The sequence below is a fragment of the Oreochromis niloticus genome, linkage group LG22, assembly GCF_001858045.2.
Source record: "Oreochromis niloticus isolate F11D_XX linkage group LG22, O_niloticus_UMD_NMBU, whole genome shotgun sequence".
NCBI lineage: Eukaryota > Metazoa > Chordata > Actinopteri > Cichliformes > Cichlidae > Oreochromis > Oreochromis niloticus.
Window position 1 is genome coordinate 31,471,475 of NC_031985.2, and position 12,268 is coordinate 31,483,742.

General features: G+C 37.6%; 1 protein-coding gene across 4 annotated transcripts in view; it reads right to left on the reverse strand.

The window, feature by feature from the left end:
• The window catches only part of ctdp1 (CTD (carboxy-terminal domain, RNA polymerase II, polypeptide A) phosphatase, subunit 1), an 82,023-nt gene that overhangs the window by 25,221 nt on the left and 44,534 nt on the right, over positions 1–12,268 (reverse strand). Inside the window, exon 13 of one of the 4 annotated variants that reach the window (XM_019350664.2) lies at positions 405–1,236. The exons of the other annotated variants lie outside the window; for them this stretch is intronic. Within the exon in view, the coding sequence (XP_019206209.1) occupies positions 1,158–1,236 (79 nt within the window). The 3' untranslated portion in view covers positions 405–1,157. Of the gene's footprint in view, positions 1–404; positions 1,237–12,268 lie in introns of those variants that run through there. 4 annotated transcript variants of the gene reach the window in all.

Here is a 12,268-nt window from a genome sequence, read left to right on the forward strand (position 1 = left end):
TAGACTCAGCTGAGGGACTCCTGTGTGTGGAGGGGGCATTGTCTTCCATTATCTACTTGGACATTTTCCAAGGAATAGAACATTTCTTAGCACATTTTAATGAGTGTGTATAGATGTGGGTACGCATGGAAGGATGTTCCTTTTGAAATGATAGTTTAAGGCTCTTGTTCTCCATTGTTCCAAGACCGGAACGGATATTGATGGGATTTAATTGACATTAATGCCATTATCCACTTTGTTTGTCACTGGTTCCTGATTAACTTTATGTGGAAGCCATTGTGGAACCAAGGTAAAATGTTTTATCACTTGAATTGGAGTGCATTGTAAAAAAATCTGATGATTTAGAATACTCCCAACACAAATGTTAATAAAGCTGCAAAACCATAGAGGCCAGATAAACCTGATGAAGAGTGTAAGAAAAGTACTGCAATACACTTAAAAGGAAGACTTGTAGATAAAGGGAAGGCTGGTTGAAAAAAAGCTAAATGCAATGGTAATTCTATAACCATGTATTTTATTTTCCAAGTACTACTGCTCCCTTCCGAAGATGCTTGTTAGGTTAACTGGGAATTCTAAACTGGCGCTAGATATAGATCTCTTTATACTGGCTCTTTGATGGATTGTCCATACTAAGATTTCGTGCAAGACTGCAACACTTATTTCAGTTTAAAGGTCTTTTTATTTCAGTCGCACTGGTAGAGGATGTGTTAATAAACTTGTTTTTCATGACCAGAACTTCATCGACATTGTTTTACCTCACAGCCTGCCATTCGCAGTAAAATTACTTCATACAATCTCAGTACAACCATCAGGTCAAGTTGTATAAGAAATGGACCCTTCACTTGATTTCCCATCTTCTGTTAAAGGCTCAGCAGTTTATCAGCAAACCATGGGACAGCACTATATGGGTCATACATAAACAGATGGTGGGACATGATCTAATCTGGCCACAACGGGAAACAGCGGTTCAAAAAACAAACAAACATCCAACACAGAAGCTCCCAGAAGATGAAACACATTTCAAATTTCACACTTTGCAGTCCAACAACCCTGAATGGAAAGCTTTACAACTCATTTGCCTCGTCCATCACCTCTGTTCTGGCCATGTTATAATAACATGCTCGCTCAAGCTGACAAGTTCCACGCTTTCATTTTTGTTAGGAAAACAAATACACTCCAGAGATATGTGGCGCAGGAAAACGGAGACATGGGCTGTCTGACTGAATGTGTATCCACCTACAGAGACAGGAAATTAAAAGTGAGAAGTCCTGATAACAGCACACATGTCTGCAAAGTGAAGGGGTCTAATTGCGCTAAAAGATATGACAGACAAAGATGTGATGTAATCAGTTCAGCAGATGATGCTGGAATGAAAAAGCTAATGGTGACAGTTTGAAAGACATTAATTAATGGAGACATTCGAAATTAAAAATTTAAAAAAAGAAAAAAGAAAAACGTCCCTGACATGTCAAAGTATAGTTTGTTTCTGACATCTGTAACCTTGATGACTTCAGTCAAGCTCCATTAAAGCCATAAACCATTAGCACTTTACTTAAATGGCATTTCGATTGCCTGCCTACAAGGTCTCACCTACATTTATTTTATTCAAAATGATACAGTGTGGAAGCTAATGGCTTGCTAATGGATGTTTTTCACCAATACAGGTGCAGGCGGAAGAATAAAATGTGACGCGTGGTTCTTAGTCCACAAATTCCCAAAGATAAACAACTTTTCTTCACAGGTAAAAGTTATCCAGTAACAGAAATTTCCAAACACACAAAAAACTACAAATAGCTAGCTAAGCATAACTTCAATGGGAAAAAATTGAAAAAAAATGTAAAAACAAACAAGATACAAATCAGAGTAATGGTATAATTAATGATTTAATTGAACTTTTTTGGTTTCTTGGCTTCTGGGGACATGTCAATAAGGGGTGGGAGATATCTTGATACCATTTTGAGGCTATTTCAAGATAGTTTGCAATAACAATATTTGGTGTTTGGTGTATTTTTTGTGATTTCTGGGCTTGTCCATGGAGTATTTACATTACAATGCACAAACTACCAGACTTCAAAGAAGTAGGAATGACTCAGCCTCCCAGTCTCTAGCTGTCTATGTCTACAATGGAGTACAACCTAAGCTTAAACATAATAAAACTAGTACTGTCGGCATTAATGTCGTTAAAATGACCGTAATGAGCTAACGGCGCTTACGCGGTGCAGCCACGGGGCAATTCGCGGTAACTCGTTAACGGGGATTTGCAGCATTAATGCAGTTATGGCGTTAACGTCATTTTAACGAGATTAACGCTGACAGCACTAAATAAAACTGAAAAATATTTTAACCTCCTAAGACCCGAACTCTTCCACGACATACATTTTTAATTTCTCTTTGATATTTGGGCATATTGTGGCCCGATGAATGTAAAAACAAAGAATTTCCAGATTATTTTGTTTTTACCTTATTTTTGTTTTTAAGGAAAATAAGAGCCACAAATGAGGATATTCATTTTAAATTTCGATAGAACAGTGGCAGTATAATGTCCTCGTAAGTGGATATCAGGCCCATGTAGAGCAAAATTGAGTATTTTGGTCAAAATATCCAAAAATGTGATGTCCACATATGTGGACGGCAGGTCCTAGGAGGTTAAAGCTAGGATGTTGCATCTCGGGTTGACATATTCGGTTTAGGTACCTTTTTTTTTTTTTGCATATATTGCTGTGTAAGTACTGCGTTTTGTTGGAAGTTGTTGAAGTAGCTCCCTTTTACGTGCTGATGTGCTCACTGAGGCCATTGTATGGTCCATTTTGGCTGCATTTCCATGCTTTAAGCATGAAATTTGCTCATTTAAAGGGTGTCTCATGTATCTCTTATGCAGAAATATGTGTTGCCTAGCTGGACAAATGTAGCACAGGTCTACTATTATTGGCCTAATGTATTTTAACAATCATTTCAGCATCCAGATAATCTCTTTCATACTCCCTTAGATGAATTTAGCCTGGGTGTCATGAAATAGGCATTTGAAACAATAACTACCAGTATCTTTGAATGTGTGTGATTTCACTAATCCTACATATTTTTTGCAAGACAACTGGGTGCTTTTATGTAAAGAATGATCTGAGAACACTGAGGCTAATGAAGTAACAAGAGAAACATGGTAAGTTTTAGTCTTTTAGTTTGCATGATCAATTTTGATTATTGTTCATTTTCATTGCCATGTCAACATGTTTTAGGGCAACGTTTTCTCATTTTGAACTCTTTTAGATGTAAGTCATCGTCAGTGATTACCCTAAGCCCAAAGCGACACCAAACATGGACAACCAAAATGTATCATTTTGTTTGCATGTAATTGTTCTCCCAATTCTTCTAAATCAGGAAACAACAAAAACAACAATTTTAACTTACAGACAAGAAACACTGTTCCCCCCAAAAAGTCAATTTTGCCTTTTACAAAAATATAAGGTTAGGGTAATGTTAGATTTTGGATTAATACCTATGACTGAGGTCTCAAAGGTAATTCCTCGACTGCTTCAATAATAGCCTGTTTGATTTTAACTAGTTAAGTAAATCTGCGGTCAATTTAGACTCAATTCAAAATCTCCTACATGTGACGAACACAAAAAGCTAAATGTCATAGCTGACTTTCTAAACAAACCTCTCCATTTTTGCAAGTTCAGTTTTTGCTTTCACTAAATTGCAAATGTTTAACCATAATTAGCTTAGCTGTCCTACTCTTGTTACTGCGGATTCCTACTGCTGTTGCAATCAAATGAACATCTCTGCAAATATAAATTGGCAGAGACTACAGCTGGGCGATATGACCCAAAATTCATATCTCGATATTTTTTAGCTGGATGGCGATATAAGATATATATATATATCTCGATATTTCTTTTAAAGCCATAAAGTAAGAACAAAAAGAGTTCTTAGTCAAAGCTGTGTCCCAGATGTCACACAGGCACTTTTATTAACATACAGCATAGATGTACATGAAAAAAACTACTCAAAAATAAATTATGAGCATTTATTAAATAATGATGCTCTATAAATAAAACTATGTTGTTTTGTGCATAACAAAGAGCTCACAATTGTGCAGTCAAAATGTAAACTAAGAGACGATGAGCATAACATAGACAGATTTCACAGCTGCTCTGTTCCCAACTTCTACTGCGTGACTGACAGCCTGGAGTTTGAAATCCGCTTCGTAACCATGTCTCTGAACAGGTGCCATTTATGGTCCTTATACACACACACAATACGGTAATATTACGTTGAAGCACAGTACGTATTACTCCGCGAGGCTCCTCGGTAGCCGTAATGCTCCGACAATCCATCAAGCGGTGCAACTCCGTAGCTTACCAAAGTCGTACTAAAACATTTTTTGACAGACTGCTGAGCGCTGTGTATCACATAAAATCGGTTCGCGGTCATCAAGCACAACTAGAATTCATACAAAAGGCCCGCAGTCAATTTTTGAGAAAATGAAAGGATTTCAGGCCGTGCATGGCGTTAGCGTGGCTAGCTCGTTAGCACGTTGACACCGTCCAGCCCCACGCACGGGGCGATGCGCAGTAACTCATTAACGGAGATTTGCCGTGTCCATCTTGTCGCTGCCTGCAGGTGAAGCGATGGGGGAGGAGGGGGAGTTGTGTTCAGTGAAGGAGAGGCGAGGTCGAGTAACTTTGCTTAAAGACAAAAGTGGACGAAAGAGAGGCAAACTTGCGGCTCCGCAACTATAATTATAACGTAACATATACTATATCGATATAAAGGATATTGTCACATCTTATATCTCGTATAAAAATATCGATATTTAAAAAAAAAAAAAAAAAAAGAACACTCGACAGATCGCCCAGCTCTAGCAGAGACCTTAGGTTGATGGTAGTTACCAGCAAACACAGAAACTTACATACACTATATAGTACAGTTCTATGATACATCACCATAATAGGACAATTTTTGGCAATGCAGACAAGCAGAGAAACATGCACAACATTGCTTCAGTCTCATAGCTACATGCAGCACAGTCAGTCCACCAAATCATCAAGCACTTAAAGTACCATTACTCATTAAAGACAGAAGGAAAATCACACTGCAACCCGATACACCTGGACAAGAAACAAACTGGTAAGAGGGCTGATTTTACATTGACAGTTTACATTCAGGACTACGCTGCTATTGCTTTTCTTTGTTGTAACTTTTAAACTTTTTAAAATATTTAACTTTTCATTGAATTTCTCTTCCCATTCAAATGAAAGCCAAAAACTTCAAATCCTCTTCAAATCTATCCTACTTTGAAACTTAACTACTTCAGCGTATGCAATAAAGTTGATTGTGTTCATCTGGACGTTGTGTTTTCAGTGGGAGAAACGCTACGTCACTCATCCAAGTCACTTCTTCACTTTTAGTCTGATTCACATTGCGTTTTCACTCGCAAATAATTTTTTGGTTCATGTTAGTTTTTTGATTAAAGAATGTTAGCTACCGCTCACCGCTCGTCTGCAGGCTTTATTTAATGGAAAACTTCCACAACACAGTGTAGGAAACAGGTTTGCCAACCTGTTCACCAACTCTCCAGTTGGTCTTCTGCACATGCTCCTAATCACTCTGGTCTCCGGCTTGACTATATAAAAAGGAAAACCTCGTTAGCCAAATCATCACCACCTGTCTCTCCAGCCTCCCTGGCACCGCCCCCTTGAGCTCACTGCATCACTCCTCCCCTGCGGCTGAGCCAGGGACCACACCTCCACCACAGTTTGGTTTTCTAAATAATATTCACTGGGTGTTTATAATTCATGTAACCATCATCAATTACAATAACCATAAGTCTGCATTTTGTTATTATTCAATTAGCCAACTGCCCAGACCAGACACAGTGACATTCCACCAGAATCCCTTTGATCTATCATCTTCTTTATGACATCAGCACACTAAAAGCCTTAAATAGGGGAAAGGTTCCCATTCTTATCAGTCTTTCAAAGATAGTGGAAAAATTCACTAGGCAGGAAAACACTTAAAATACTCGAAACTTGTTTCTCACACAGTTGACAGTATTTTTAAAAGATCTTTAAGTTAGTACAGAGATTTAGCATCAACTTCAATTTGAAACATGAGTCTGTCAAATCCTGTTGTGTGCAACCTGAGAGCTGAGAACGAAAAACTTAAACAGCAAACCAAAGAGCTCAAAAATGAGAATAAAACTCTCAAACAACAAAACTCTACCATACGTGACCTTAAAGTCGAGAACGCCGACCTTAAGCAGCAAAAAAGAGAGCTCATAAATGAGAACAAAATTCTCCAAAAAAACATTGAAGTTCTTTTCGAACTAAGTGGGTTCTCTAAAAACAAGAGGAAAAGAGACCTGCAACTAGAGAACGAAACAATTCACATCAGAATTCAAGAGCTGGAACATTTGAATAAAGATCTACAGGATTCACAAACCTCCAATACCAAAGAAATTCAGCAACAGAACGAGGTGATGCAGGAAATGTTTGATGACATCAGAGAGTTGCAAAGCAAAAAGGCAGGCTATGTTATAAAAGTGAAAGGCATGGAAAAGGACAACCAGTCTTTAAGAAAGGAAAATGATGTGATGATAAAACGCATGTGTGAGATGAAAAGGGACTTTGAAAAGGAAAAAGATGACATGCAACAGCAAATACAGGCTGTTAAAAATGAGCTCCATCAGGCAAAAACAGCCTTTAAAGAGTTACAAGAGAGTGAAGAAAGAAAACGGATCATGAATGAGGAAAACAAAACAACGAACAGTGCACAGCTCAGACAGACCCTGGAACTCCAATGCTTTGCACATGAAATTGACATATTAAGGCAACATAACGAACATCTTGAACAGGACCTCCAGGAGCTTTCCAAAAGGAGTGGTGATTGTCAAAAAGAACTGAAACCACATGATGAGGGTGTGAAAGGAGAATCACGGATGTTCAAAGCCACTGAGAAAGACTCTGAACATTATTTTAACGTGATCAACAGAGAAAAGGAGTTGTTGTGCCATGAATGTGAGGCACTGAAAAGAGAGCTTGAAGAGGTCAAGAAAAATCTGTGTGATGTACAGGAAGCCATGAAAGCAAAAGACATGGCGTTGCAAACCCAAGCTCAGACTCCCAAAGTTTCACAGGAAGAACATAACAGTGTGATAAACAACTACGATGTCCAAGTTAACGCACTCTTACAACAAAATAAGGCCTTAGAAAATAAGGTTAGTGACCTTACCAAAAAGTTGTGGAATGGACGGGAAGCGATGAGACAAATGAAAAAAAACTTTCAAGAACAAAGGCAGCTGCTCGAAAATCTCAGAGGAGAATTCGAGGAGTTTTAGCACAACTACGACTTTGGCACTCCCTATTAAACCTGGTTAACGCAGGTTCAATAGGGAGGGGGGAGGGGGGTGGGTATAACTTAGACAATGGACATTTGACTTAATTGGCCCAAAATGAGTGACTGTACCCGGACACTCAGTAGCAAAAAAATTACAGAAATTCAAGAGAGAAAACGGTTTCTGCATAGACTCCTATAGTACTGTAAGTCTTGTCATCACCTGGTGTCCTGCATAGAGTGCAGGTTTAAGGTATTTACCCATCTTTCAGACTTAGAAGCTATGCTGCGTCAGGGTTTATAACAGCTCTGACCCCCAACCGGTCGAGGCAGATGGCCGCCCCTCACTGAGCCTGGTTCTGCCGAAAGTTTCTTCCTGTTAAAAGGGAGTTTTTCTTTCCCACCGTCACCAAGTCTAAGGAGCTTGGAAAGAAAAGCGCCTGGACTTCTTTAAGTTTTCCAAGCTCCTTAGACTACTATGGCCTTGATGACTGAGAACCTTCACAGACACTGTCATCAAGGGTTTGCTCACAGGGGATCATCTGATTGTTGGGGTCTTCTCTCTTACATTGTATGGTCTTTACCTTACAATATAAACAGCCGTGAAGCGGCTATTTTTGCGATCCGGTGCTTTAGAAATACATCTTAGCTGAACTGAACTCCATAACATCTGGACTGAAATGGCTACACACAACGGTACGCATTTCAATCAAGAGCTCTGTCCAAAAAGTTCAGTGACAAGCATCAGCACCAGGATTGTTTTTTAGCTCACCAACAGTTCATGTTCCATACCCAGTTTTTATTGTCCATCATTCATATCACTGAACGAATGCATTCATCTGTTTGCCTGATTGCAACTTTGTAAGACTGGGTTGGGAGATGTTCTTGTGGTGAGCTCTTATTCACATAATTGGTTTCTTTAATATTGAAAAAAAAATAAATTTCTCTAACTGGAAATGTCGTTCTCATGTGTGATTATCATATTGTTACATGGTTTGAAGAATAGAGAATATATATAATTTACTCATAGTAATTTTAATATCTAATGTGATTGTGTTTCCTCATCTCTACTTATGTGCTGATGTGTTCACTGAGGCCATTGTATGGTCCATTTTGGCTGCATTTCCATGCTTTAAGCATGAAATTTGCTCATTTAAAGGGTGTCTCATGTATCTCTTATGCAGAAATATGTGTTGCCTAGCTGGACAAATGTAGCACAGGTCTACTATTATTGGCCTAATGTATTTTAACAATCATTTCAGCATCTAGATAATCTCTTTCATACTCCCTTAGATGAATTTACCCTGGGTGTCATGAAACAGGCATTTGAAACAATAACTACCAGTATCTTTGAATGTGTGTGATTTCACTAATCCTACATATTTTTTGCAAGACAACTGGGTGCTTTTATGTAAAGAATGATCTGAGAACACTCATTTTGAACAACTTCAAACCTTGAACATGTAATTTTAAAAACAAAACTTAAGTATTAAATATATACAAGTATAAACCTTTATGATCAAGCAATTCCCGTTTACTGGTTACTAATCAAAACATGCAATAATTACGTATCCTAGCTAGTTCAATTAGCAGCAGGTTGACTGAAAACTTGGAACGTATGTTACTGAGCTGCTGACATTACAACGTTACTTACAGATTGCAATTTAAAGCTTCAGTTTTATTTGCCCGTTGACCTTCTGAGACATGTTGCCATTCACGTCCTTTCGTTTTTTCATTTTTTATTCAATTCACATCAATGCCAATTTGTCCTTATAAAAAGAAGGAAAAAGAAAAAATCCTCACACATTTATTCTAAAATGAAAGGATGAAAATCACAGGAAGAGAAGCAAGTTGGCTGAAAAGGGTTATTTTGAGGTAAGGAAAGGGTAGTTTCAGATGTAATTATTTCTTGGCAGAGTGTGAAAAATTGTCTGAATATGGTCTTTGGTCTGGTCAGGTAATATCAGAATGTAAATAAAGATGGGCTTATCAGAGAAAAGACAGTACCCCATGGATTCTGTTGACTCTTAAGTATTTATTGGATAATAAATTAAATGTTAATGTTAATCTTGGTAGTAAAATCACAGCTGTAGTTGGAAGTAAGTCCCTGAGCTGTGTGTCACTTGGCACCAACACTTCCACACAATAATCCTTAACCGGAAACCTCTATTTATTGTTTGGCTACAGTCCCAAACTCTGCAGTCTCCTGAGAGCTTCCTAATACACTGAAAAGAGTCATGATGGGAAAGTACTTTTTACACTGAACAGGAGGCAAAGCTAATGCATAAATTATAGAATTATCTGAGTGATGAGTGGTCCCTGCTGTACAGTTTGTTTGTACAGCATCAGTCAGCCCTATATGTGTCTGATCAGCCCACTTAAACCTGCAGGGCTTGCTGAAGCCTCCTCTAACATGTTTGACTGTAACAGAGGAAATCTTTTATGTTGACAGGAAAGGAGTTCAGTGTTTCCTGCATGTTTACCGTAGATGAAGCACAGAAAGTGTGTCAAACAGCTTACAGGATTAGAGCTGTCACAGATAATGAGTCTGTACTATAATTACTATATTACAGGATAGGAGTTACTGTATATTTGAACTAGGCCAGTAACATGAACAGCGTATGAGGGTATGAAGATAAAAGGCAGTAGGTTTTTTTTAAATTTTATTTCAGGAAGCTATTACCAGGAGAAGCTCTGTAATTTGACTGCTGGACAACACTCACCGACTAAAATAACGTTTAAAAATCAAAACAACTTCTTCTTTTCAAGTGTTACATTTGGTCCAAGATGCTTAAAAGTGCTCTCTAAAACTTAGATGTTTTTAATAATGCTGAACATCCGGTTAGGACTATGGGAGGAAGCCGGAGTACCCGGAGAGAACCCACGCAAACACAGGGAGAACATGCAAACTCCACACAGAAAGACCCTGGCCTGATGGTGGAATTGAACTCAGGACCTTCTTGCTGTGAGGCAACAGTGCTAACCACTGTATGATGAACAGCCCATTCAGAGAAATAAGATGTTACAGCTGCTGTTTCTGCCTCTATAGCCTGCTTTCTTATTAAATTCTGGTCAATTTATCAATGAATAAAAAAAGGAAAAAGAGCAGTATTAACCCACATTTATTTTAAAGCCTAAGACCAATATTTCCTCATCACAGATACATCTTTATCACCATCCAGTACTGTCAGCAGTGAGTGCAGAACATGGTGGTTTGGAGCCAAGCAAACTGCAAACTACTGTGTGAAATACTGCTGTAAATTGAAATAATGACCTGACAGATGACGTATGTAAAGAATATCAGCTGAAACAAGCCCTAGCAGAAAGCAGTTCTTTCACCTGATAGCAAATTAACAAACCGAAGAGACTGCAAAACTATTTTGGTTTAAAAACTGGCTTCATTAAACTTACAAGTCAAACTAGATAGCATTAGTATTGCTTTACATATTAGTAAATACATATTAATAAGGTTCATTACATCATGTTCAATCTGGCAAAAATCTGTCACTCCTGTGTCTTCATCTGAAAAAACAGAAGCAAAAAATAAATAATAATAATAATGTTAAATATAAATTAAAAAACCCCCATCAACATGTAAAACCTCCATGCAGGGCACCCAACCCACAGAGTTTAACCAGTTATACACTTACAATAAGTCCCAGCCTAACATGTGCATGTGTGCGCTCATATATGTATTAAAGAGGCTACAGATAGCAGTCTTAAACAAGACTAAACACCAATCATTCTTGAGTATGAGGTCAGTAATAAAGGTCTCGTCATATCTGAATGAAGCCAATCAGAACATTAATATCTTGCTCGCCTTTGTCTGAATGACAAAACATCAACACTGAAACAAATCAATGAGTCTGGCAGCAATGTTCTATTTTCCACGAATGAAAACATCAACAGTGTAACCCTGCTGAAACCCCGCTTTGAACTAAAAGATGTTGACATGCCAATATGCTTTAAAAAAAAAGAAGAAGAAGAAGAAGAAAAATACCGATGTGAGCCAATGATGAGCAGCAGTTCTTATTAAACATCCTATATAAACCGTGGTTTCAACTGTCAAGCCACTTTTCAGATTCCTTTATTTTAATGACATCACCTTAACATGTCCGCATGAGTCACTAAGGTGACCTCACAAGATGGACACAAGTCTAAAATGAAAAGCAAGATCAACATGTGTCACATAGAGCTCCATTAAAACCCAGATCGAGCTCAGTTACACTTCATAAGTGTTGATACCAACAATGCTCACTGCCAAAAGACAAACAGGTGTTTTGCATATTTTGCTAAACTCTGTACTGTAGCTATCTGCATAACATAACATTAAAAAAAACAAGGCTCACAATTATAAGCCTGGGATCCACTATAGACATACTGTTTTTTGTGGGTTGCACAAACTCTGTTGTAAATATTTATGATTAATAATATTAATAATTAATAATATGTTATTGTAAAAAATAATATTAAAATTAATAATGTTATTTTAGCACATATATTCACATAATAATAATAATACTAATAATGATACATTTTATTTATAGGTGCCTTTAAGACTCTCAAGGTCACCTTTCAATACTACAATAACAGTAGCAACAATACAATATAATAAAATATAGCAAAATAAAATTTAAACATAAGGTAAAAATAAGGTAAAAAGGTAAGGTAAGATGCATAGCTTTCCTTTTTTTTTTTTTTTTTTTTTTTTTTTTTATCTACTTACTCAGGTCACCAACCTGAATATTTCTCCTTGATGTTAAAAACTGACCTATGTGTCAGTCAAAAAACACTGGCCATGTTACATATATACATATGGACCTGTGTGTGTGTGAATGTGTGTAATTAAAAATTCAGGTTCATCCCTCTTCCGCAGTGACCCTCAAAACCTCAAACCTTCTTGTTAAATCTTAAATCTGTCAGAGCGCTAAGTGTT